The sequence below is a fragment of the Chelmon rostratus genome, chromosome 13, assembly GCF_017976325.1.
Source record: "Chelmon rostratus isolate fCheRos1 chromosome 13, fCheRos1.pri, whole genome shotgun sequence".
NCBI lineage: Eukaryota > Metazoa > Chordata > Actinopteri > Chaetodontiformes > Chaetodontidae > Chelmon > Chelmon rostratus.
In genome coordinates, this window is record NC_055670.1 from 3,786,387 (window position 1) to 3,814,154 (window position 27,768).

General features: G+C 41.5%; 1 protein-coding gene across 1 annotated transcript in view; it reads left to right on the forward strand.

Annotated features, from left to right (window-relative positions):
• Window positions 1–27,377, forward strand: part of dgkh (diacylglycerol kinase, eta) — a 49,449-nt gene extending 22,072 nt beyond the window's left edge. Inside the window, exons 6-29 of the mRNA XM_041950723.1 lie at window positions 1,076–1,208; window positions 4,200–4,306; window positions 4,793–4,918; window positions 5,732–5,834; window positions 7,579–7,741; window positions 7,889–7,997; window positions 8,440–8,661; window positions 9,021–9,112; window positions 9,418–9,517; window positions 9,656–9,944; window positions 10,314–10,445; window positions 12,241–12,375; window positions 13,286–13,403; window positions 13,549–13,659; window positions 14,055–14,151; window positions 14,521–14,628; window positions 15,818–15,931; window positions 16,022–16,156; window positions 16,333–16,493; window positions 16,633–16,738; window positions 17,643–17,735; window positions 17,906–18,025; window positions 18,252–18,357; window positions 23,808–27,377. Coding sequence (XP_041806657.1) covers window positions 1,076–1,208; window positions 4,200–4,306; window positions 4,793–4,918; window positions 5,732–5,834; window positions 7,579–7,741; window positions 7,889–7,997; window positions 8,440–8,661; window positions 9,021–9,112; window positions 9,418–9,517; window positions 9,656–9,944; window positions 10,314–10,445; window positions 12,241–12,375; window positions 13,286–13,403; window positions 13,549–13,659; window positions 14,055–14,151; window positions 14,521–14,628; window positions 15,818–15,931; window positions 16,022–16,156; window positions 16,333–16,493; window positions 16,633–16,738; window positions 17,643–17,735; window positions 17,906–18,025; window positions 18,252–18,357; window positions 23,808–23,860 — 3,033 coding nt within the window. The 3' untranslated portion in view covers window positions 23,861–27,377. The remainder of the gene's footprint in view (window positions 1–1,075; window positions 1,209–4,199; window positions 4,307–4,792; window positions 4,919–5,731; window positions 5,835–7,578; window positions 7,742–7,888; window positions 7,998–8,439; window positions 8,662–9,020; window positions 9,113–9,417; window positions 9,518–9,655; window positions 9,945–10,313; window positions 10,446–12,240; window positions 12,376–13,285; window positions 13,404–13,548; window positions 13,660–14,054; window positions 14,152–14,520; window positions 14,629–15,817; window positions 15,932–16,021; window positions 16,157–16,332; window positions 16,494–16,632; window positions 16,739–17,642; window positions 17,736–17,905; window positions 18,026–18,251; window positions 18,358–23,807) is intronic.
• Window positions 27,378–27,768: the final 391 nt, after the last annotated feature.

A 27,768-nucleotide genomic window follows, 5' to 3' on the forward strand; every position in this document is an offset into this window, starting at 1 on the left:
TGACCATCACAAAGCTCATGTCTGATTCGGCAGCAGCCCAGTTCTTCTACCCCTTATGACTCATGATCACACGTAAACAGGGAGTGATTGTATCCACAGTCCCTTACTGCAACACCCATTTTAATGCTCGTCTTTGTTATCCAAAGACGGTCTTTCGAAATGACTGTCGACTTATGTGCCATGTTTTCATCAAACCATCCCAAACTCTAGAGAATATTGTGCTGTCGGTGAGAAACGTGCGAGGAGTATAAATCTGGGTGATGTGTTGACAGTGACGGGTTGCGGCCAGCATAGGGAGAAGGGGAGCGCAGGAATAAAGCCGTACTGCATTTTAATGGATTTGATTTGGGAGGGAAATCTTATATAAGACCCCATCCCTCACCCCCTTACTGCACCGCAGTGCAGCAGCACCCCCAGAGCTCACACACCACCGGGTACACACATGTGTGCACACACACACCACTGCCAAGATGCCAACACAACACCATTTTAATTACTGTGTTCTCCAGTGTAGCATTGGTAAGGATCTGAGTGTCCCAATTTTAGAAGCACCTGTTACAATCCTACTTATGAAACACAAACTGTATCCAGGGCAGCGCCGACTGCTGCAGACGCAACGCCCACACTTATATGGTACTCACATTAGCTTGAGCTCCACGGGGGGCTCTCTCTATACACTAATATGTATAGAAGTATCCACTTTTCCTGACCGGGTGTCTCTTTTCTAAAATCCTAGAGCAGCACCGCACTCTAATGACTGTCAGCTAGTAGAGCACTGATGTATGTCCTGCTGTGTTCATTCCTTATGCCGTGCATAAGTAGTAAATTTATAATGTAAATTATAATTATTAGGGCAAGAACTTGAACTGAGAAGGTGTTGGTTTGTGTCTGCCGCTGGAAACAGGTGCATTTTTATTTTCCATGTTAAATAAGTGTGCTGTTTGCACTTAGAATGAAAATAGACAGTAGCAGTAATATGCAGTCATATATATGTCACGTTATGTATTATTATTATGTGCTTGCTTTTCTGTGACTATCCAGTGCTGCCAACCTGTTTTAACCTCTCCTTTGTCAGACGGCACAGTTTAATGTGGAACATTTCTCAGGGATGCACAACTGGTACGCCTGCTCCCATGCACGGCCCACCTTTTGCAACGTCTGTAAAGATAGCTTGTCTGGAGTCACGTCTCACGGCCTCTCCTGTGAAGGTATGTAGCACACACTAACACTACACATGCTTTATGTCAAACACACAAATGGTAATTTGCTGATCTGTTATTGGTCAAGTCTACATAGTGTTTTATTACATAACACTCTTGTAATCCATGACCTTTTCAGGCAGCTCTCACTCATTTCCACATCTCATTACTGGCTCACAGATGGACTTCCTACTCTCTATTTAAACATCAGACATACTGTAGCATTGCAGCACATCGCTTGTAACTAAAGCCTGGGATTTGGCAGGTCTATATGTACTTTGAGATGGTAAATGACTGTGCTGTGTAAGGACGTGTGTGAGTCATTGAAGTGAGAAAATTCTTGTCTGTCTGTCCAAGTGGAGCAGATTGGATATACCGTAGCCAGCGCCAGTCTGAAATGCTTTGGTTTGTGGAGTGGGATGCCCATCGCACTGCTTGAAGTAGAGAGAGTGAAAAAGCTGGTAGTGAACTGCCTTTAACACTGCACACACTTGAATATATGTCAGTCTGTATCCACATGCTATGTGTTAGATAAGTGTGATTCAATCTATGTGAGTCTTATTTTTAGAAAATCACGTCTCTCCATTTACCCATAACAGCGGGAAAAAACCTGTTAATAAATGCTGTGCATGACGCCACATCTCCTCACCTCGTCCGTGACAGAACAGTGAAGTGTGGTGTTAAGGAGAAGAGGGCTGACATGGGAAGTTGACACTATTTTTTGCTGACACTATTTTTTGCTGGTGTAAAATGTCAGTGGCAGGCAGCAGACCTTAACGAGCACCATCTGCATATCTTCTCCTTCTAATTTTGCTAATGTTCCCCTGTGAGTGTGTGCATGTATATGTGTGCACACTGTACACGTGTGCTTGGTTTGGTGTGTATGTGTGAAGGCAGTAAGAGCCTCTCCACAGCACTTATTATCCTCGACAATGACGCCGTCTCATATCAGGAGTAGAAGGCAAAAGAAAAATACATGCACAGAGAGATGGAGAGAGATTGAAAAGACCTAGTCATTAGAGCAGCATCTAACTCATGTGATCTCAATCAGCTTATCCCACTCCATACATACACACACCTTTAACAAACAATAGGGTGATGCAAAGCTCTGTATTGGCCTCATGAAGACTGCCTCTCACATTTATAATATAGAGCTCATGTTAAACTATAGGTCCTCACTGAGCGCAGAAGTTGTTCAGTACAATCCAATAGGAGCCTACTGGTGTCTGACTCAGTCCCATCGAATGTGAGACAGTGAGAAGGGGCTGAACGGCCATGAGAATGAGAAACAGTGTGTGAGAATGGTAGAAAGAGGGATGGAAGAAAAAAAAGGGGGGAGAAAGAGAGTGTCTCTATTAAAAGTCGAGAGCAGCCGGCCAAACAGTTTCACAGCAATCAGCGCAGCTTAAATTTCCCTTCGATTTCCAGCACAGGATGGCTGGTGGGGATTGATTTGTGCTACGTAGCCACACACACACACACACACACACACACAGACAAACTCTGCCTTTCTGTCTCTATTTCACGCTCACAAGAACACTGGTAGGCCTACACATGATGTTTTCTTCCAGTTTGGTTTGTGAATGCTCAGGGTATAGCCTGGCCATTAACAGGCAGTGGTATCATGTCCTCTGAATTCTCTTAATGTTCTGCTAATGCTCTCTAACAGCATTTAGCGGTAAACTAGATTGAACCATCAATTATTGCTCCGGATATGACTTGTACTTAGTTTGTATATCTGTGTAGACTGCCTAATGGTGTGTGTGTGTGTGTGTGTGTGTGTGTGTGTGTGTGTGTGTGTGTGTGTGTGTGTGTGTGTGTGTGTGTGTGTGTGTGTGTGTGTGTGTGTGTGTGTGTGTGTGTGCGCGCGCGCGTGCGTGCGTGTGTATGAGCATGGGTGGGCTGGCTAGAAGTAAAGTTCAGACATTATTCATGAATTTGCTAAGTGCCTCATCCTTAATGGAGGAAAAGACAAGCGCTCCATCTGCCATCTTTACAGGAAATATTCATGCTGTATTTACATTTCGTATTCCTGAGTCAGAGCAACATGCATTCAACACATTAACGTCAAATGTATGAAATGGTTAACTGCTTCACCTGGCTACCTTTGTGTGCAGACTGTGTGAACCTTGACAGATGTTGTATGTATATAACAGGATGGATGCATGTTAAAGTTTTATAGGTTGCTTTGTTATCAACTGATATAAAGCGAGGTCTACTACTGAAGCGCTGGGATGAGGCTACTGAGGATAATGGTGAAACTGATTACATGTAGCAGACATTTACTTTCACCTGTCCCCCCTCGCACAGAGCAACTATACAAACACACACATGTGTGTACATTATGTGAGTCAATGTCAGCACAGCACCAGAGGCTGTACAGATGTGTGGCTTTAGCACAGTAATCCAGCAGGTATCCTGATCAACCTACCATGTGTGGTCCAGGGTTTAGGTCCTTCTTAGCCTGGCTGTAGACTTCCTGTTGCTGGTTGCAGATAAATGGATTGAGGCCTGTGAGGTGGAGCTAAGTCCTCATGCTTTGTCGGATTCGTAAGTGCAGAACAGGCTTAGGGTGGTTAGCAATTACACCCACTGACATCTCATTAGGGCAGAATCCATTAGAACACTGTACTTTGTGAGGTGTGCCTGTTTCTGAGTCATGCATCAGTGTCCAGTGTTTTTCAGCTTGTTTAGAAAAAAAATCTATAGAAATCAATGAAATTTAGCATTTTAAGTGGAAAAATTGACCTCTTAAATTGCCTCCGTATCTGATCATACCTAGGCATGAGCTAAATGTCATTCCCATCACACAATCACAAGTTAATATATTTTACAATGAAACACTGCTCTGTGCTGTCAAAAACAGTTCATAACCAATTACTGTGATATAATTTATTTAGTTTCATGCCTCAAATGCGTCCATCTAATGTGGTGATACAATATGAAGCTGCTGAGTGATGTTAACTGTTGTTAAAGGAGTGTCGCCCGTGTGTTTTTCAGTGTGCAAATTCAAAGCCCATAAACGCTGTGCTGTCAGAGCCACTAATAACTGTAAATGGACAACCCTGGCTTCCATAGGGAAGGATATCATTGAGGATGAGGATGGGGTAAGTTTGTGTGTAAAATTATTTATTTTTCTGGAAATCCATTCTGTATTGAAAAGGCATTCATGTGTTGCAATGCATTGGGCTTTGCATGCTGTAGAGGTTATAAAGGTAATAAAAACTCTTGAAGCAAAGTTGTCATTTGTGATATTATGCTGTATAAATCAACTGACTTCACTTGACTAGGTTACTCTGCCGACTCTAATGTATAAAAACTTTATTATCCTTGTTTTCTTTGGAGAGTTGATAAAAATTATGTGCTGCAGGCTTTTCCTCAAGCAAAGAAAAAGCTGGGAAAATACTGAAACTCTGACTTGTGTTGTCTGCCCATAAGAGAGGGCCATAACAAAGAGAGATTTGGAACCAGTTGCAATTGAGAAAAGTGCTCCAAGAAGAGCTGATAAAAGAAGACAGAGTAAAGTATTTCACTTCATTTCTTCTTGGTGTGTGTGTGTGTGTGTGTGTGTGTTTGTGTGTGTATGTGCACAGATTGCTATGCCTCACCAGTGGTTGGAAGGCAACCTGCCTGTCAGTGCCAAGTGTGCCGTGTGTGATAAGACATGTGGCAGCGTACTGAGACTGCAGGACTGGCGCTGCCTGTGGTGCAAAGCTATGGTAAGACATCTGTCTTGTAAATGCTTGATTTGCACCTGCTACATTACATCTAAACAGGATTAAGATGACACAAAAAGCTTATCATTTGAATCGTAGCGAGAACACAACCCAAGTCAACAAAAAGCATAGTCTCAGCAGTCAGTGTGTCTGGATAACCATATCTTAAAATGACTGAACTGTGTTTTTGTTAATTGTTTGCAGCATGTAAGCTTGTAACTGCAACTGTTGTTTAACATGCAACCACAGTTAGAATGTAGCATTTCATAAATCCATGCCGGTTACATGTCGCTGATTGATGGATCTTGACTAATGGAAGGTCTGGAATGCTGCAGTGCTGTTTTCAATCAGCCACGATCCATCATTTATCCATCCAATCTTTGCTCCTGATTGAGCAACTTCCTCCAACTCTGACTTTGGGAAAAGGGCTTATACATGATTACAGCAGTGTATGGATGTATATGGTTTATTTCTTTTTATATTTGCAGTAGTATTCTCTATTGTAAGATTATGTATAAATAATTTTGTATTCATTATTTATGTTCTGTCGAAACAATGTGCATTCCCTAACTGCAAATGTGCCAGTATAAGCTAAATGGCTGATTTTTAATTGTTGTCCATTACCCAGAGGTTATATTAAAATAGCAATGGAGCAGTCATCTTTAATGCAGACTACATGTCAAATCATTTATCATTAATGTTTCTATTAAAACACACACCCGTAGGGAATTGTCGTTGTTGTTGTACACCGATATGAGAGGCAAGCCGATAAAGTCTTGATACATGTTTCCATTGTGTTTTCTGTTGTTGTTCTAGGTGCACACAGCCTGTATGGACCTGTACCCCCGCAAATGTCCACTGGGTCAATGCAAAGTCTCCATTATTCCCCCCACTGCGCTCAACAGCATCGACTCAGATGGTAAGCATCACACACACACACACACAATGCAATCACGGTGACTCACTCAAAGGGTCAGGTATTAGAGAGCAGGACAGAGTGCTGGTATGTGTTCCAGGAAATTGAGCATTTTTGGAATTAAAAATAGCCCTATCTGACAGGTCGACACACACCTTTCTGAGGGCTTAAAACAGATCAGCATTGTGTGCGTGAGAAGAATTTTTAATTGGATACATCCCAACTTGCTGTAAAAATGGATACACATACTCATCATGTCACATTTCATAGAAGCATTCAGACATCACACAATAAAATGCAGATGGCTTCAAAGCACCGTGAGGATCGCTTCAGGCTCTCTGTTCAACATTGTGTGTATTCCTCCTCTGTATTTTTTTTTCGTTTTGTTCATAGGTGACCACTCAGTGTTTTTCCTCTGTGTTCAAGTCTGTGTGTGTGTGTGTGTGTGTGTGTGTGTGTGTGTGTGTGTGTGTGTGTGTGTGTGTGTGTGTGTGTGTGTGTGTGTGTGTGTGTGTGTGTGTGTGTGTGTGTGTGTGTGTGTGCATGCTTGCCAGAGTCCACATTAAACCCATTTTAGATGGAGATCAGCACCTGTCAGGCAGACTCAGATAAGCATGATGTGTGATTGGATTACTGTTGCTGAATCCAATGGTGGGGTCGAGTGCACACATACACATATGCAGTGCACACTGTGTCTGTAAAAAGCTGGCATCAGCTAATTGGTAGAAGGATAAAGAGAGGCAGAGAGAGGGAGGAAGGGGGATCCAGATGCAGGGAGGAGCATAAAGGAAAAAGAAAAAGGAAGAAGGGCAAATAGAAGATATATCCTTGGCTTCCTCCTCTCTCTCTCTCTCTCTCTCTCTCTCTCTCTCTCTCTCTCTCTCTCTCTCTCTCTCTCTCTCTCTCTCTCTCTCTCTCTCTCTCTCCATGTCCTTCACTCTGTCTGCATCTCTTCACGTTCCAGGACATTGGTTGTAATTGGCTGGGGGGCAGACTGTAACACGTGCTGGTGCGTTGTGATTCCCCCGCCTCTCCCTTCCTCCCTCCTCCTCCTCATCCACTCACCCTTCATCAATCCATCCTTTATTGACAAGATCACAGAGAGAGAGAGGTGCAGAAAGGAAATAATCAAAGAAGGTAGGCAGAGACATTTAAGAGCAGAAGGATAAAGTGAAGGATGATGCAAGAGAGAAAAGGAAAAGGAGGGCTGGGGGTAGATAGCGTGCCACACACACACAAACAGTATGGTGGAAGCCCTAAACTGCTCAGAGCTAGGGGTGTACAGATTATGCTATAAGCACACAAACCTCTTGCATTACCTCCCACAGATTAGTATGTGTGTGTGTGTGTGTGTGTGTGTGTGTGTGTGTGTGTGTGTGTGTGTGTGTGTGTGTGTGTGTGTGTGTGTGTGTGTGTGTGTGTGTGTGTGTGTGTGTGTGTGTGTTCATTCCAGCGAAATAGCAAAACACGTGTTTTTGGCATGTGCTGTGCTGCTATATATTATTCAACTCACGCGCAGGCACAGAGACTTTGATGAGGTTGTTTAACGATGACAGAGTTGTCTCCCGCCAGCTGCTGCATCCAGCGCTGCTGCTGTTGTTGTTGGCTTTGTTTTTATTAACCGTTATATACACGACTGAGAGTTCTGATGTCAAAACAACACATTGGAATTGTGTGAAATTTAGTGTGTAGTGCTTAGAACATTCAACAGATTTTCACTTTCTCCTTTTCTGTTGCCATTTCTCAGGTTTCTGGAAAGCCACCTGCCCCCCATCATGTGCCAGTCCCCTTCTGGTCTTTGTCAACTCCAAAAGTGGTGACAACCAGGGAGTGAAATTTCTACGACGCTTCAAGCAGCTCCTCAACCCTGCTCAAGTTTTCGACCTGGTCAATGGTGGGCCGCACCTCGGGTGAGGAAATAAACAGGCTCCCAATTTCTGCTGTGTATTGATGCAGACTCATACGTAGTATGTACTGCATTCCAAAGCGTTATTTTCCATAGTTGGCAATAGTTGATCCTGGATAATAAGTGAAGTGTGTGTATGTGTTTTTGTCAGTCTGCGCTTGTTTCAGAAGTTTGACAACTTCCGGATTCTGGTGTGTGGAGGCGATGGGAGTGTGGGCTGGGTCCTCTCGGAGATTGACAAACTCAATCTTCACAAACAGGTACTGTAATAAACAGCATTATGGGGACATTGTGATGTCAGCAAAAACAGCATTGACCAGAACTTGAATTATTACTAGTAGGATGGTCATTTATTTTGCTGTGTTCAAAATTCATTACAATTGCAATAATAAAAATAATAATTATTATTATTATTTCTAAAGCATCTTTTATGCAAGAATTGCGGCTGAGCGTGCTTTACAACAAATAAACATATTATGTAGATAATCCTCTACATTTAAATTCAGAAATTGTAGAGGTAGAGAGAAAATGATGTGTCCTTGGTCAATGTTCCAGTTGAGCTTTTTGCTCCTGGCCAGCTTACATATAGCCATGCACTCATTATATACACACAGGCATGTGTGTCCAAACACACAGAGCTCATTGTGATTGCAGCAGGCATGTATTCCCTCATGGCAAATAAACCCTCTGCATGTGTTTCAGTGCCAGCTTGGGGTGTTGCCCTTAGGCACGGGCAACGATCTGGCACGCGTGCTGGGCTGGGGCCCATCGTGCGACGATGACACCCAGCTGCCCCAGATACTGGAGAAGTTGGAGAGAGCCAGCACCAAGATGCTGGACCGCTGGAGCATCATGACCTATGAGATTAAGATCCCACCCAAACACAGCTGCCCCACCACGCCTGAGGGAGCTGACGACTGCCAGGTACTCACAGGAGCTGACAGATATTCACATGCATCAGTAGGCACAATCAAACCCAGCAGAGCTTACAGACAGACATGAGCAGGAGGTCGTTTGATGCAGAACATGCTGGAAATAGTGCATGACATTTTCAATTTAACTTAAACTCAGCTCAGATTCCAACCTGAACATAGGACCACACGAGTCTAGTGTTTAGTCTATGATACTATATATTACTGTATACTAAAATTTAGCAGTACTGGTGAGAGTAATGTGCTTTATGGTATAGTGCCTGCTGCAAGCTGCAGTATTTATGTAGTGTTTTCTAAATACTAACAGTCAGGCATACGCTTAGCATTTTTTCTGTGTGTTTTGTGTTCCAGTTTCACATTTCAGCCTATGAAGACTCAGTAGCTGCTCACCTGACAAAGATCCTCAACTCTGAGCAGCACTCTGTGGTCATCTCCTCTGCCAAGTGAGTGTTTTAACACAAAAGCATGACTCCAAACAAGCCCACTAGAATCAGCTGGAAATAACCAGCGACAACATTTCATAGATTTCATAAAGGCCTTTTTTAACTGACATTGTTTTATCACAAATATGCAATATAGACATTGAGGTAAAACGTGTGGTATATTGATGGTGTAATTCTTATAGGTCATACCATGCAACTTTATTTTCATGGTATATTGTTTAAAGCAGAGCTATAAGTTGGCATGTAAACAATAAATAATTATAAATTATACCAAGAAACACTGACATTTTCTTCCTGTTAATTAGGATCCTGTGCGAAACAGTGAAGGATTTTGTTGCCAAAGTGGGGAAAGCCTATGAAAAAAGCACAGAGAACGCTGAGGAGTGCGACACTATGTCTCTCAAAGTAAGCCTCAAATCAATGCAGTTAACATCCATCATCCGCCTGTGCTGAAAGGCCACTCCCTGTATATTCAATTTCTGCTAATTTGCCATCCTCTGAATGCTGCCTTTGTTTGTGTCTCCTCTCGTCTGCGCCCACCAGTGTGCCATCCTGAATGAGAAGCTGGACTCCCTCCTCCAGACCCTGAACACAGAGTGCCAGGCTTTACCTTCACTTCCCCACTCCACTCCTCCTATTGTAGAGGAGGAGCAGGAAGAGGAGGAGGAAGAGGAGGAGGCCAGCGTGGAGAGCCTGACAGAGCTGAAGGAGAAGCTGGAGGAGGAGGAGACGGAGAAGGGACACCAGCTGTTCAAAAGCAGGGAGCAGCTGATGCTGAGGGCCAACAGTCTGAAGAAAGCTGTGCGGCAGATCATAGAACAGGCCGAGAGAGGTAACACATGCTGCATTATCATGGAGGGAAAACTCAGAACCCAGTTCACCCAACGTTTGGTGAAGGAAATGAATTGTTTCAGGCTGGCGTATGTTCTACAATCTTATTTGGAAATTTAACGAGGAGCAGGTTTTTGTGAAGAAAAAGGCAGAAATGAACACTAATCTAAAAGTAGAATTACTTTTGTTCATGCAAAAGATGATCTGCCTTGTAATGATCTCAGTTATTAGGTCAGTGGAAATACATTTTTTTTATCACAGCATCTCTATTCATGAAATGCAACAGAAAGAGAAACTTGTATAAGCATGGACGTGCAGTGTAGCATGTAATGCATTCTGTCTTTATCCCTCCTGTGTTTCCTGTCGTCAGTGGTTGATGAGCAGAACGCCCATACAGAGGAGACCGAGCTGCCATCTCCTCTCGAGTTCAGGAAGTACAGCGAAGAGGAGAACAGAGACAGCGAAAAGGATGAGGATACCAAGGAACTGGAAGCAGTGCCACGTAAGTGCACAACTACTGCGGCTTCAGCTCTGTTTCAAATCTCTGACCTGTCTGGCCTCGACCCATTTTAAGTCTGTGATCTGTGACCTGCTTACAAACCCTTCACCTTCTTGGCCCTGATGCTTTCTGGGCCATTTCCAGAACGCTTAACCTGTCCAGCCCGGCCTTCCACTTTGCCAGCTGGCATCCTTGTCTTCAAAGCCATTTTTAATTAGTGGTTGAGGCCTGCTTTGAAAGATAGCTGAGTAGAATTTATTTATGCCTCAGCTTTGGGTTAAAACACATTCCCCCCTTCTTCTCTCTACTGAGGAAACATTGCTCCAGTGTTCCCATTATTTAGGCAAACACGAGGATAGACAATTGTATAAAAGTCAGTATTGTTCTCCTCTCAGTGGAAAGAAGAATAAAAGAATAATATTATTGTTAAAATGGAAATAAAGAAGAGGACTACTTCTACTTTGAAGTGAACTGATGCATTTGGAGATAGATCACACAGGATTTAAATGTTGCCACCTTGTGGATATGGCACTCCCTGCACCACAGAGAACCAGACATAGCAAATGGAAAAAAGTGCTGCTGACGCAAATCATGTTTCCTGTCATAAATAAACTCAAGGATTAGTGGTAAAAGTGCCTGGAGAAGCCATGCTCTCCTGTGATATGCCTCATCTTGCACCAGGCTATGATGTTTATCTCTCCATCCTCAGTCTCCACAACAGTCAACTTATTTCATCGTAAATTATCGTGTCTGTAGAAACTGTGGTGGCAGGGCAGTTATAAAGCCTGTGTGTGTGCCTGTTTATATGTGTCTGAATGTGTGAAGCTTTGTATGTGGACACACATGCATGCTACTCTGTGTAAATGTCTAGTGTGCCTCTGTGAGTGTGTGTGCACAGGCCTCAGGATGTGTTATTGTCTTAGGGGCAGAAGTTCTTCCTGTTTATCATGGGCCTGCTTCCTTCCTTCCACACGTTTTCCAGCCATTGGAAGACTAGGAGGTATCAGTCAAACCCTCTGCTTTGTATCTTCTCCTCGTTTTCTCTTATTGCCTCCTACCTCCACAAATGCGTAGCTGCTGAAAGGTAAAAATAAGAGAGGCAACGTGAAGCTATACTTTTTCGGCTGCGTAACACTACCTAACTGAGTATTCAGAAGTCTAAATGAGACAGATATTTTTACAAACCCATCAACAGTCAATGGCTGACGGATGGCAACAACAGATCCTTCAGATTAAATTGCACAATTATACTGTATATGAAAAGGCTCCTGTTGCCCCTACACTTTATCCCTTTCAGACAGTTGTAGGGCATAAACATTGTACCTTAATGTCCTAATTGTGGAATGCACCTGTATATAAACCTCAAGGTAATTTCCTAAATTTATGTTACTCAGCACCTATTACCTGTTATAACTCCCTGCTTTTATTCTGAAGTGTTACTGTTGAGTGCAATATTAAATCAGCAGCATTGAACTGTGTATAGAGGAGAATTGGTATCAAAAAAAATCTATTTCTGCTCATGTTTTAGTATCAACCAGCAACTGACAGCCAGCTTCATTCTGTGGATCATTGTCAGTTGATATTTGTTCACTTTCCTCCATGTATGCAGCCCAGCCCATTCGTAGCAGTGGCAGTGACTTTTGTTATGCCCCCTGGTGGTATGAGAGGGTGGTGTCACATTAAAACTTAACGCCACTGTGTTTTCTTTGTGTGTGTGTGTCCTAACGAAAGAGGAATATCCACCTAAAATAATATGAGAAGAGAAAAGTCAGTATGTTTTTTCTTTCTGTGTGTCCAGCTGCTAAGAGTCCCTGTTCTCCAACGGAGAGGAGGGTGAGCCGCAGCACCCAGTCCTGTGGCTCCTTCACCATCACCCCCTTCACCACCAGCAAGGAGAACCTCCCTGTACTCAACACACGCATCATCTGCCCTGGTAAACAGCGACACACATGCAAACACACACACACACACACACACACACAGAGACACACACACACACACGCACAACTAGACATTATAGACAGACTCTATATATGAAGGTCGGGTCAGAAAGAGGGCGAGATCCATCGCCACGGACCCCAGCCACCCGGGCCACAGACTGTTTGTACCGCTTCCATCAGGAAAGCGGTACAGGAACATCCGCACCACCACTAACAGACTGAGGGACAGCTTCTTCCCCAGAGCTGTTAGAGCTGTCACCCCCAGCAGCCCCTCACTGGAGTGAGAGACTGTGAGGACTGTGAACACTGCACACCGCACTTTACACCTACACCTACACCTCTACCTCCACCTGCACCTCCTGTGTACTTGACTTTTATGTACACACATATACTATAATTATATACATTTTAGTATATCAGCACATTTCAGTTTCATTGGCATATTTTATTCTGTCGGAACATTTCACTGTGTATATTTTATATTTTATTCTGCTTGTATATTTTATTCTGTTTACACATTTCACTTCCATATTTTATTGTTTATTGTTTAGTATATTTTATTGCCTAAGTATATTTTCATTCTGTTATATTTTTAATTGCTTCACGAATATTTTTTTTATTGCATTGTTGGTTTATTTTATTTTATTGTAGTTATCTTAATTTTATTCACTCTTTCTAGCCTTATCTTTCTTACCATCTAACATGGGGGTTGCAATGAAAATTTCATTGACATGTGCAATGACAATAAAGACTCTTGAATCTTGAATCTAAAGAGTAAAAGAAATATATTTCAGAGAAAGCATGCAAGTAATTTTCACCTTCACCTGACCTTAACAAAACGCACAAGGACAGGATCTCTCGGACATTTCAGCTCATGTGACGGATGTCTGTGTGTGTGTGCAGGCTTGCGGGCAGGTCTGGCTGCCTCCATCGCTGGCAGCTCCATCATTAGCAAGATGCTGCTGGCTAACATCGACCCCTTTGGTGCCACACCCTTCATCGACCCCGACCTTGATTCACTGTAAGAGCTCTCCCTCTTGGTGTCCATGTGCAAATCTATATCCTCATCCTATATTTGTGCTTGATTTTTTTTATTTATGATGAGTTATCTGTGACTTTGAGCCGACCAGCTGTTTGTCTGTTTGTGCGGCTGTTTTTCCACCCAGGGAGGGCTACATGGAGAAGTGTGTGATGAACAACTACTTTGGCATCGGCCTGGATGCCAAGATCTCCCTAGAGTTCAACAACAAACGAGAGGAGCACCCAGAGAAATGCAGGTGAGACATATTTCCTGCATCTCTCAGCCATCAAGCAACAGACATTCTCATTAGCAATCAGACATCAGTGAAACCTGCTCCATTTCCTACATTTGTATTTACAAAACAGTCTAATGATGGAAGTGTTCATTCAGTCGGCCAATGTGCTTATTCATCCTCATGTACTACTTGTGTTGTGATTGGTCAAGCTGATACGGCTTGTTTTCTTGTGAAGATATATAATCACTGTAAGATGTAATGTACTGTTAATGATAAGCAAGCACTCCTTCCATCTATCTGTCCAGCAACCATTCTTTTCCAGTCAGTTCTGACACAACAACATTTTAATGTCTTTCTAGTTCATTTCACAACCCTTTCTCCTTTCACCACACTGTTAATCTCACCCCCCTGCACAGGAGTCGTACCAAGAACATGATGTGGTATGGTGTTCTGGGTACAAAGGAGCTTCTGCAGAGAACCTACAAGAACCTGGAGCAGAAGGTCCAGCTAGAGGTGAGAATGGGAAGAGAACACATGCTTTGAATCGCTTTAAACAGTATGTAATCTGTGTTGGAGATGCAAAGTGAAGCATGATTCTGCAACTGCCCAACCAATTTGTCACCTCAAGTGTATTTAGTGACTTGGACTGCTCAGGAGAAACAACGCTTCCAGAACAGCTGCCAACACATCCCAGTGGATGGTGTGCTCAACTAGTCAGAAGTAGAAGAGTCAATGATGGTGCAGAACGTCCTGAAACACCATCATAAGAAGTGAAAATAGTCATAAATGATAGCAAATAATAGACAGAACTTGCAGAAACATATTGCTGTCTTCTTCACTTGCTATTCCGGCTGAGCTCTGCTTTGTTATTGTCTTTCCCAGTGTGACGGCCAGTACATCCCCCTGCCCAGCCTTCAGGGGATCGCAGTGTTAAATATTCCTAGCTACGCAGGTGGGACCAACTTCTGGGGTGGCACCAAGGAGGATGATGTGAGTACAGTCCACCAATGTTCACACTGAACTCTGTAAAGTCCCATCCTGTTGGAAGTGCCTTTGGTAGATGACTCAGATCAAAGGGTATTTTCTTCCTCAAGCCAATGTCAGAAATTGACCAGATTCCTGCATCAAGGCTTCACCTCTCTGTTTTTCTGTCTCTTTTGTTTTCTGTGACATTAACTATGGAAAGATCCTGGTGTAACATGGCCCTGATATCCTGGAGGTGCTGGGGGAGGGATGGGTAGAGAGATATTTGTGCTTGTTTGTTTAAGGCTTGGAGCACAAGGGCTGCTGAGGGATTAGAGTCAGTTTGCACACACGCACAACCCCCCCCCCTCTTAGTGAGCCCCTGCAGAGGTTACCCTTGGACACACACATACAGTATGTGCATTTGGTGTTATGTAACTGTTTTGCTGGAGAGGAGGAAACTGCAACAGGGAGAGGACATTTAGTTAGACTTAGTCATCACACACACACACACACACACACAAAGTCGCTCACTGAGACAGACCTATATTACAATCAAAGTTTTCTCTTTGTGTTAATAGGTCTACCTGTTTTGTGTTATAATCATTCATTTTGATACACTGCAGCTGATGTCTAGTTTCACTGTAAAACAAAGAGTTAGTTTGTCACTGATCAACTTTTTGCTGAACATGTTTTGGTTTCCATCTAGTGGCCGAGGCCCCACATGACAACACATCTGATCTGGTCTTCTCTGATATTGATTGAGTTTGCTGGCAGGCATCAGTAACAGACTTGTTGGGAGCCTCCTCTCACAGAAACAATTCTGATTGAGGCCTCCACTGAACTGAGCTGACAGGCTAAAATGTCTCCTTTAATGCAGGTTTTTACAAATATAGAAGAAAGACAGATATATTGGTCCACAACTCCTCCCTGTTTCATTAAAGGATGAGGCTGGACATGCTTCATATTCTTCTTCTTATCAATGAATGTCATGAACAGACCAAAACCCACAGTGGCATACTTTAGGACTTAGTGCCACAGACAGGGCAGGGAAGTCAAATAGTATTGAGATCAAATTTGCTAACAAAATGGAAAATATAGAGTAACGTTAGCCGAATTCTTAAAGATTTGAATGATTAGTTATACAGTACACAATCAACGGTTGCAACTTGGTATCACATACACAGCTCCTGAGTGTCGTTATTGTGTTGTGCAGATCTTCTGTGCCCCATCATTTGATGATAAGATCCTGGAAGTTGTGGCTGTGTTTGGGAGCATGCAGATGGCTGTGTCCAGAGTCATTAAACTGCAACACCACCGCATAGCACAGGTGAGAACACACAACTAAAACTAAACAAACTGAAAGATTTATACATAAAAGAATATGCACATCTAATCAATGCATCTCTGTCCCAATCAGTGTCGAACAGTAAAGATTACCATACTAGGTGATGAGGGGGTTCCAATTCAGGTCGACGGTGAGGCCTGGATCCAACCGCCTGGAGTCATCAAGATCCAGCACAAGAACAGAGCTCAGATGCTCACCAGAGACCGGGTGAGGAAGGGGGAGTGGAGTGAAGTAGATAGCAATAGGTGTCGGGAATGCTTGGGGAATAAAATGAAACTGAGTAAAGGGCTTGGGTTTTGTGTGAGAGTCATGCTGATAGATGGACAAAGCATCACAAGAAATGCTGTACATGATATATGCTTATCCTTTGATTTTCCCTGCAGGCATTTGAAAACACATTGAAGTCATGGGAGGACAAGCTGAAGTATGATAAGCCTCCGTTGCGGCCTCACCTCTACCCGCAGCAGTCTGTGGATCTGGCTACAGAGGACGAGGCTGCCCTAGTGCAGATGTGCTCCAGAGCTGCAGAGGAGCTCATTACAAGGTAAACACGTACTGCCATGAATATCAGGTCTCACTCTACAGGTCCACAGGCTTTACAGATAAATGAGGAATCCAGGAATTTACCATTTTGTTTTTTAGCATGAATCATACTCACCGACATGTGCTCTGTCTAATCACAGGATATGCGAGGCTGCAAAGACCAATGGGCTTTTAGAGCAGGAGCTGGCTCATGCTGTTAATGCTGCATCTCACGCCATCAACAAAACACACCCGAAGTTCCCAGAGGTTCGCTATCAACAAATATCACACAACATACAGTGGCTTTCCGTCTACTATGTCATCTGCCTAGCTGCATTTTAGAGTTTAAGACTAGTTTAAACCTGTTTCTTCACAGCACAACCTGATTTCGGTCCACAGAAGCTGATGTCACTTGTTGAACCTACAGTACTTACTTACCTTTAGAGGTCACTGAATTGAAGTTGAACCTGTTGCACACATGGTTTATCTAAAGTTTAAGGATTTCTACTGCTTGTGATAATATTATTATTTAAATATTTCAGCACATTAATATGTTTCTCTGTGTGAGATGTTATAGACTAATCCTTAAAAACATTTTCCTCACAAGCCTGAGAGAGAGAGAGAGTCCTCGACAGTCTTTGATAACCTGACAAATTGAAAAGGCCGATTTATAGCAACTATGTTGAGGACCTATACTGTCAGTAATAATAACAATAAGTAATATATTATCAGATAACCAATGTGTGAATTCAGTCATATATTCATAAATAAATAAAAACACACAAAAAATGTTGAAATGACGATGTGTATTTTACGTGCATTACTCAGTGTATTGTAATTAAAATTTTCAATCCAAAGATAATATATTTTTTTCAGGATAATGTTATTGTGATTTAGCAATTTGTGAAAATCTACTTAAAATCTTTAAAACATACCATTAATCTAAATATTTCATTTCCAACAAAAGGCATGACTGTATGCGGCATTCTGTGATCCTTTGAATTACCTGTACTGTTTAAAAAAAGCTCACACCATCACTTTTAACTTAATTATTTTAATATGTTGCCTCATATTAAAGCCATAAAAGGATGAATTTGACTGAACCTTTTCTGAGATCTATGTGCTGCATGATGTGTGACATTCTGCTAAATAGCTGTTGTCTCCTTTCCAGAGTCTCACCAGAAACACAGCTATAGAGGTGGCCAGCACTGTCAAGGCTCTGTACAATGAGACAGAGTCTCTTCTGTTGGGCCGAGTCTCTCTGGTGAGTTATTTTGATTGTATTATATTATGATTGATTGTATTATTAGTTCATGTTTCCACCGTACTGTAGTGTTAAAGGATAATTCTGCTTTGTTATAACTTGGGGTGTCATAGTTCTCCTTTCAGTGTGCTGCATGTAGTTGATCTCAGCTTGTGTTTTCCACTTTGCAGCAACTGGACCCACCAGAGGAGGAGCAACTGTCTAATGCTCTGCAGAGTGTGGAGTTGGAACTGGGCAAACTGGGAGAGATCCCCTGGCTCTACCATATACTGCAGCCCAATGATGAGGAGGTAAGCAGCCCCAGCAAACACACACACACAGATGAACATGTGCACACACATTATGTTTAGTATTTTTATGAAATAGTTAACATTATCACCATTCCGTACTCCTACTCCTCATAACTAAGAGCTATCTGCACACATTGTCTATGGCTTTAGTGTGACATGGCTCCAGGTAACGGGAGAGCTGAGTAGCTAAATGAAATGCTATAGGTTGACTGTGCTTATGTACCAGGACCACTCTCTGGGTTACGGCAAGAGGAACAGTCGCAGCAGCATGTTTCGCATAGTGCCCAAGTTCAAGAAGGAAAAGGCAGCCAAGAAGACGAGCCCTCAGACAGGTAGAGTTGAGTCCACTTTTCCCTCAGAAGTCAACAGACTGAACAGGCAGACTGCTTTAAGCTGCTCAGGAAGGGGAATCAGTCAGTCTGTCCCAGCTGCCATGGGCCTTTAACAGAGAACTTTATTTACTCTGTCTGGTCTCGTCGCCTCAAAATTTACGATGATTGTTACTGTCTTTTATTTGAAAGGACAGTAGCATTAATGCACTGAATGACTAACTGAAAGCTCAAAAAGCTTTCACACTCATGATCAAATGCTTCTCATCACACACTTACATTATTAAATACTTCCACTAGCGGCAACCAGAACAATTAGCTCATACTTTTATTATGCTTTGTTCTTCATTGATACTGTATAACTGAAAATAAACAAATTTGGTTCTGGCAACAGTCGTCATGGTTACCATGCCCCTCACTACCATCATATTAGAATCCGTGCATAAAGGTATGACTGCATCATAATCCCCTGGTAGAAACACAAAGAATGTGTGTGTGTGTGTGTGTGTTTGAGGTCTTACATCCCACAGTGTGACCCTAACCATCAACTCGCACCATTCCCTCCATTATGCTCTCATCCAGCTATCAACATGGCTTCAGAAGGTGCAAAGGCAGGAGAAGAACCAAGGGAAAGCCTGCAGGGATCAAATACAAACCAGCCATAAATCCAGTTTTTGTGGCATATTGAGCATTAAAAAAATCAAGTAAAAAAGTCAGCTGTCCAAACAGTGCACTCCAACATGTTGTTGCATACTGAGTGGGCGTATGTTTTTATACATGATAGGCATAGTAAGTATAGATTCAAGAACCAGAGCAAGTTCAGGAGTGCAAGCCCTTTCTCTCATTGTGGGCTGGTTTCTGATTAGTTGGGCTGTATTTCCTGCACAGGCTTCTGCCTCCCTTTACCTCCTACTTTTTTTGTGTGTTTTGGTATTGGTCGATGGTATGCATGCCCCCAGCCTTCCTGGAAAGGCATTGGCCACTGCCTTGTTCTGACCAGCCTTTGGCCTTTGTCCTCCTCCGCCAGCTGCCGCCACTGCTCTCCCTTCCTTTCTGATGCTCTCCCTCCATTTTTCCTCCTTCTTTTCCTTCAACGATTTACCACATTTTTTTTGCCCTTTTGTGAGTTTGTATGTGTGATGACATGCTCTCATATATGTGCTGTCAGGTAGTAAGAGGAAGAACATGAATGGTGTTGAGTGAGGTGTGAGAGTGACAGTTGTTGGTGTGTGGCAGTGTGTGTGTGTGTGCATACCTGTGAGGCGTCCTGAGCCTCTCTCTGCTCTGCTCTATGTATGTGTGTGTATGTGTGTGTATGTGTGTGTATGTGTGTGTGTGTGTGTGTGTGTGTGTGTAGTGGAGAGATGGGGCACAGAGGAGGTGGGCATCTGGCTGGAACAGCTGAGTCTCGGAGAGTACAGAGACACCTTCATCCGACACGACATCCGAGGCTCGGAGCTACTGCACCTAGAGAGGAGGGACCTGAAGGTACACACACACGCCTGTTACCACACCTCAATCCCTCAGTGAATCTGTGTGAATCCTGCCGTCCAACCCACAATCAACTCTTTCTCTCTGTATCCTCTTGGTCTAATGTATTCCTTATGCTCTTTAACCTGATAGCTGTCTCCCCGTTTTGCCACCTCTCGTGCTGCGCTGCATTGCTCTGCTTGGCTTCTACTGTCTGATTGTTGCTTGGTGAAAGAAACTCGCTGTAACACACTAACACTGTGTATCTGTTGAAGAGGAGAAGCCTACAGGGAAGGAAGGGCCAGGAGTGGATAGACCAAACTGAGTTTGGTTGAATGTAGAGAGCCAAAAATGCAGTCAGGCAGTGACTTTAGTTGTGATTTTTTTATCGTGACCTCATGCGGAGTTTACAAGAGACTGAAATTAGTTGGTGTCAGGTGTCTTTACAGAAATACATTAGCATGCACAGATCACATATTCACACATGTTCAATTTACTCTGATCCATGTGACATGTGGCTTATGCCTTCCTCCTTAAAGTGTAGGAGGATACTGCCAAAAAGCGTCACTAATGAGAGCACAAACACCCATACAGGCTGCAGAGGAGTAAAAATTGTCCTAGTCCCTGAGTAAAAACAATGATCACAAGGCATCATGTCGGACTTCAGTTTTATTGTCTCTTTATACATCTATGAGGACTACTAGTTCTCCTATTTTCATGCAAATGCAAGAATTTCAGTAATGATGTCATTATGACATGCACACATGAATCGTCTTCCTGTCAGAGTACAAATTGCATTTAGACTGCACAAACCACCATGTCACAGTTTCTCGGGCTCTTAGTGCATACCTGGTTTAGAGGAGCATTCATATTACCCAGTTGTCAGGTAAAAACCCTTCTAGATTTATATTTCATTGCCAGTGTGAAAGCACCCTTAATGCATCACAGACCGGGAAATGACCAGTTGTGTCTTAGTACAGTAAACTCAAGTAAACTCAATATATATATACTATATATATATATATATATTTGTGTGTGTGTGTGTGTGTGTGTATGTGTGTGTATGTATGTATGCATCAATTAATCATAAAAAATGCAACAGCTGAAAATTAGAGCTTGAACGAGCCTGGATACAAATATTTCTTTAATATTTCAGAGTAAAAAAATAATACATGCATAATATAAATAAATATATATTATCTCAAATTTAGTTATAAACAAATTGTTATCAGTGCTAGGCAGATCATTGTACAGTTGAAGAAAAAAACTGTACCAGTGCTCTCTGGTGGACAAACTACGTAATTGGAAAACTGTTTCTAAATGACCTTAACTCAAAAAATATTTCCTCCACTGCAATTTCTCATCTAATTTGTCCAATTTGCTGTAGTGCTTAACTGTTTTATTCTAATGGATAAAAATACTGCTGAAATAAATAGACAATTAATTGATTAGTCAATCATCTCAAAGCCAATAAAATCTTGATAATTTCATCAAGTCATTTTTAAGCAAAGAGTCACTGGTTCCATCTTCTCATATTTCTCAAATATGAGTACTTTCTTTGTCTTCTGTGAATGTAAATAGAATATCTTTGGATTTTGCACTGTTAGTCGTACAAAACAAGGAATCTGAATCTGAATAATCTCTGGAAAATTGTGATGGCCATATTTGTTATTTTTGGACACTTTGTAGACTGAACAATTACTCAATGAACTGAGGAAATAATCAACAGATTCATCAGTAATGAAAATAGCCTTAAATTGCCCTGGATAAAGGATTATATAAAGCAAAGTTTTAACTGACACTTCTAGAGTGTTGACTGTTTGAACAAACTAAATGAATGAAGAATGATGCCTTCATCAGATCAATGAACTATACTGAGATTACCAGCAGAGCAGGACGTGTGTCTTTGGCAATCCAGTGGAGCACTGCGACATTGTTGCCAAATTTGACCTCGGTAAGCACGGTCCACTGTTTGAAGCAGGTCAGTGCAGTATGCACAGCACAACCGTTCTGTGATATGTCATTGTCGGAGGTGCACCACATAAACCTCTCAGAACCACTCAGTCCACCTGTGTTCATTTTCCACTTGTTTGATTCACTTTAATTATGTATTTTTCAGTCAGGCACTTATGCCTGTGAGGCAAAATAAAGAACATTGTGTGATTCTTACAACGTACGCCCATTTCAGCCAATAGGTCCTTTTCACATCAGACTTTTGATTTGTCATAGTAGGAAAAGCACAGGTGTTCCTAGTAACACTACATTAACAATGACCGGTGTCCCAGTAAGCCATGACAGTGCAACAGTGAGCCAGAATGCACAATATCAGGATCCTAAAAACGTAGCAGATAAATGGAAATGTCAAATCTTCAATCACTTTATTAGCACAGTAAGTTCTTGTTGATATTTTTACTCAATAGCAGTGGGTTACCAAGGCAACAATTGCTTGTGTCATCTTTCCTTTCACAAGTCTGGTTAAAGTAATGCTTGGAGCATCACATTTTAATTAAAGGCCACGAAAACCTATTTTCTCAATCAGCCTCTACGTATTAGAATACACCTTTTGTGTTCTACAAGACCACAAACCTTTCTGCCAAAATTGAGTTACTTCAAATGAGAGATTTCTGTATGTCCATTTTTCAGCTAACTGGATTGAGGTGGGCTGGGTTCAGTTGGAAAAATGGGATGTCATGTACTTGCATCAACCACAATTCAGCAAAATTTGAGTCAAAAACAAACAGCTGAGGAGTTGCCAGTGTATGCCACATACACATGAGTGGAAAGCCTCATGAAGCAGCTATATCAGTGTTTCTTTATCAACAATGAATCACATGACTACGTGTCAGAAAGTTGCCTTTAGTCAAGTCGGAATCACTCGCAGTGAACCAACAGAGAATTATCACCCGACTACAATTCCCCTAAACTCTTCAGAGCACATACTGTACCACGCAGTGCAGTGGCTCTGTAGCACAGATATGGTGGATTAAATCAAAAAGCTCTGATGAACCCACTGTACGGTACCTGTCCAGCACTGAAAAGCAGACGGACACAGTTAGAGACAAGCTTGTGAACATTATGAAGAATTTAGCAGATAGAGAGCCAAATATTTGCGTCAGGAGTTGGCGTAGACCAAAAGCCAAGCAAAAATGAGAGGGCACATTGTTTCTACATTTGTTATGTGGACATAAACACGAAGTGAATGCTAATGTTTGTGTGTCTCTCTTGGAATCTAATTTGGAATATGTTAGAGCAACTGTGCGTGGAAATCCACTAGAATAAGAGTCTAAAGCCATGCTAGTGGCTTTGTGAGGCTATACTTTGGAACAGCGGTGCACAGCAGTGAATGCTAACATTAGCATGCTAACATGCTCACAATGACAATGCAAACATGTTGATATTAGGCATGTTAACCATGTTCACCATCTTAGTGTGGTGTGCAGTAATGTCAACATTTGCAAATTAGCCCTAAGCACAGTGTTAAAATGAGATTAATTGGAATGTCATTAGTTACGCAGATATTGGGTCATAAACCAAATACCTGCCAGTAGCCAAGGTCAGAGGACACCAAAGTTAGGATTCATCCTCTGGGCAAAACTCTGTAAGTTTCATGGCAATCCATCCAATAGTTAAAGGCTGGAACAAAGCTGTCGACCATGCCCGCTACCCCCCTATTTCATGATGGAAAGAATCTTTTTTTATTCCTCCAGTTTATGATAAGTTTGTGATTCAGGTGTGCTGCATTGACACTGGCAGTGAAACACTTAGCCCCCCCTATTCAATATCAAGTCTGTATTAAATGATCAAATAGCTGTTGTCATAAAGCTTAAGAAATAACTGTCAACGTAACTGGTTGTTTCCACATTGATACAATTCATGTCAGACACATTAAGCATCACCCTAAAGGCCAGTGTTTGGTCATAACATTTGACTTGCAACTTACATCTTTGTGTATTGAGTGTGTTGGTCTTCCTGTTTGTCTCCAGGATCTGGGGATATCGAAAGTGGGTCATATGAAGAGAATTCTCCAGGGAACTAAGGACCTGGCCAAGGTCTCCATTGTTGACCTCTAACCCAGAAGAAGACGCTACCCAAGAGCAGAAACAAACATTCCCCTTGCATCAGTGGATCAGTTTGGGAGCGGTGAAGGAGAAGATAGGTGTTCAAGGAGAGCTGGATTTGATCCCTCTGTTTAGAAAGCCTTTGTGATGTTGTTAACAAGATATGTTTGTGTGTTTGTTGCTTTGGTGCCAAAATGACAAAGTCAACAAAGCTGATGGAAGTGCAAAAGAAAGTCATGGATCTTCACAATAAAAGCCATTTCTAAGTTAATATCCATCATAGCACATAATCAGGTATGCAACTAACCATGCTGTTGACAGTTGACTTGTCTGAGTTAACAATCTAGTAGCAAAACCAGAACTTCCATCAGTGTGGGATTACGTTTCAGTTCAGTGAGGTTTGCTGGATCTCTTCCTCTCATTGCAGAGCTGGCGATGCTTTAAAGCAGCCGTCAGGTTTGAGTAGCACAGCTGTTCAGTAGAGACTGAAAAGATAAACTTGTAACATCACAGTCTAGGTGGTTATCCTGAAGGTGTGGTGTCTGAAAACTACAGGATACTGTCGCATGCTATGCTTGCTCAGTTTAAGATATGTTTAATTGCATGATTAGTGTCTTGATTTTGTGTGTGCGTGTGTGTATGTGGGTGTGTGGGTGTGTGTGCAAAATAACACTTGAACAGGTTTTACATGACTTAAGTATTATGATGCCATTTGTTACTACTGAAAGCATCCTTTTTGGTCTAAATCAAACTTTTTTTCTAGCTTTAATTTATTTTGTTTGCATGATAGTGATGTGTCAAAGATTTGTGTCAAGTGCCATATTTTCAGTCATTTAAAAATGTAAAATGTGCTTTATTGGTAGACATCATAAGAAGTTTTTAAAAAGCTGTTGATTAGGTATGAATATATGGAATTAATATCTGTAAGTTGACACATTCTCTGTGGATGTGAAAATCAGTACCAAAGTGAATGTCTAAGAAAACATGATCATGTGATGACTTTCAATTCAATCCGTTCAATTTCACCTCTTAATTTTGTAGGTCAGTAGGTCTTAGGTCTTAAACGCATTTAAGGTGGGACACAGGATTAGTATTGGTCAAGAGGAAGGTAAAATTGTTGGTTTCAAGCCAACCATGTATACTGTAGGGATGTTGAGTTTTTTAAGGAATACTTAAAAGGCACTTTTTACTTCTTGCTATATGCAAGTGCAAATTCTCATATCATTACATAGAGTGAACGGTTCACCTCAACTTTTTAACTTTTGCCAATTTATCACAGTATTTAATACTAATGAGAATAGGAGTTAGATATCGGTTTTGAAAATGTACAGTTATAGAGCAGGTGATCTGCAGTCTGCATAGTGTTGCATTGCATAGCAGGTGCAGCTTTTTTTCTTCAAATTACAACAGAGATGTTGATAGAACACTACTTTACTTGTTAGTTTCTTCTAAGACTGCTGGCATTACAGGGTATATTTGATGTGTGATACTCAGTTTGTGTGTGTGAGCGTGTGTGTGTGGGTGTGTGAATCCTCATCACACCCACCCACACACACACACACGCGCATACATTATACCAGTGTATGCAATGCAATGCTGGAAGTGTTGTACTCTAATGCATTTGTAGATTGCTGACATGGCATGCATTGTGAAGAACCTACACATTTGATTGTGTATATTACACCATAGCAATTGTGTATTGATGATTTTGTTCTAATCTCCTGTACATGATAATGCTGTTGTATTCTAATGATGGTGCAATATTTTATCTCTTGTTTTGATACTGTCTCTGCAGCTTTCTGACATGATGCTTCTCAGCGGGGGGAAAAAACCTTGAAAGAGTTTTTTGTACATGTACTCCTCCTCAAGGTTTGGGGATTAGATTTTAAAAATTAGACCCGTAGACAGACTGCTTTTTCTTACGGACTCCAAATTTCTTCCAGCGGTTCACTAGTTTGTAGTTTTGCTCCTCCGTGCTTCCAAGATGATTCAGTAAAGTAGGACTGTGTCAATGAATGAGTAGAATGGGCAGACATGACTGTGTTAATATGTAATATGTATCACAATGGGTTTATGTGCATTTGGGTGTGTCTACTCCAACAGTGGCATATTGAACCTTATAAAGAATTTTATACTTGTCATTGCCAACTAATTTTACCATGTAATTTTAACTCTGATCATTTGGTTTTCCCCCTTTGGAGAATAATTTGTTGCTTGTATTTTGGTTATAATTCTTCCTTTTTCCCTCGCAGAGTATTATACCTTCTGTTAAGAATTAGTTTAAAAACCTACTTTTTTATTTTACTGAACATTGAATGCTAAAATGTAACAAGGCACGCAAGTTATTATACATCAAAGTATCCTAAGTAACAATAGCATGTGAGTGAATCAGGGGCTGAATTAACAGTAGTCATGCGTTGTTTCTAACATCCCAACAGAGGGGGTTCTGTTACATCTCATATATCTACGGTCCATGCCTCTCGTTGTCTAAGAGTAGGCTACAATGTTATCATTGCTTATGTCGACAACCAGTTATGTCAGACTACTTTGTTCAGTATACTGTAGTGTTGCTCATTGACATGCAGAAATCAATAAGCCTATAAATCAAATTCCAATCCATGATAAGTATTTTTTTCATGTTCATCAATTGTTGATCCTGCAACTCATAGCCAAAGATAGGTATTAGTTACTATAAACCACAAATTTACATACATCAGAAGTTCCTCTGCCTGACCGAAGATCATTTAGTCTGATGGACAGAACTCTGCCTTTCATTCATTTAATAGATTAGATTCATTGTGAACTATTTGATGACAGCTGGCCTTTTGCTAGCCAGACTCTAGGGTGGTGGATATAGTGTTCACTTAATCTCAAGTGTTTTGGCCCCAGACTCCAGGCAAAAGAATGCTTGACTTTTCCATACGAAGTGGGAGTAGCCACCTTTCTCCCTTGCTGTTTTCAAGTGGTCTGTAAATAATGCTGCAAACTGCCTGGTTTTCAAAAACCAACGAAACCCATGCAAGGATCTCAGAAAGACAGGATAACATATGGTCTTTCACATGGTTCCTAAAGTGATGGGAGAAAAGTGAGTTTCATTTGTTTACATTATGTTTACAATAGCACAGTTTTAATTTTTAAGAATATATATGTAGGTATAAACAATATTTGCATATTTATTGCCTAAGGTTAAATGATATAATGTGTATTGTGTTTTCACATTTGGAATATAATGTTACAGTTGTCACCTGTATTACTATCTGGATGATTTTGGTAAAGTAGTTAATAATTTTTATGACTACTAAGTGACTGTTTTCTGTGCCTTTTTATTGTTAGAATGCATGGTTAACTATTTATTACAATTTGGAGTCACTGAGATGTGTATTTTTGTATTCTGAATAAATAAATGGTTCAGCTTTTGTTGTACATTTTTAAGGTGCCTTAAAATAGGCTACCTGTTCATATCTTTCTTCTTCAATAAAACCAAATACATATGCAGCATGTCTCTAATTCATTCTTTTCCCTTTAGGGAAATAAGCTGTGTGTGTGTGCGTGTGGGTGTGTGTGTGTACATAAACTTGCTGCACAGTGAGGACTGGATGCATTACATCGATGAGTATCCTCACAAGAACAGAAGTACGCCTGTGTGTACTTGCATAGATATCTGTGAGAATGAACTTGAGTTTTAGACGTTGGGAGTGAGGACGTTTTGCCTTGGCCTCAATTTTGAGACAGACCTTCATTTGGTTTTAAGGGCTACTTTAAAAAAATGTTAGGGTTGAGGAAAGATTGGTGGTTTTAGAGATTTAGTTGTGAGGGTTATTAAGGGTAAGGGGCTAGGGAACGCATTATGCCAATAAGTGTTCCCACAAGGAAAGAAGTACAAACA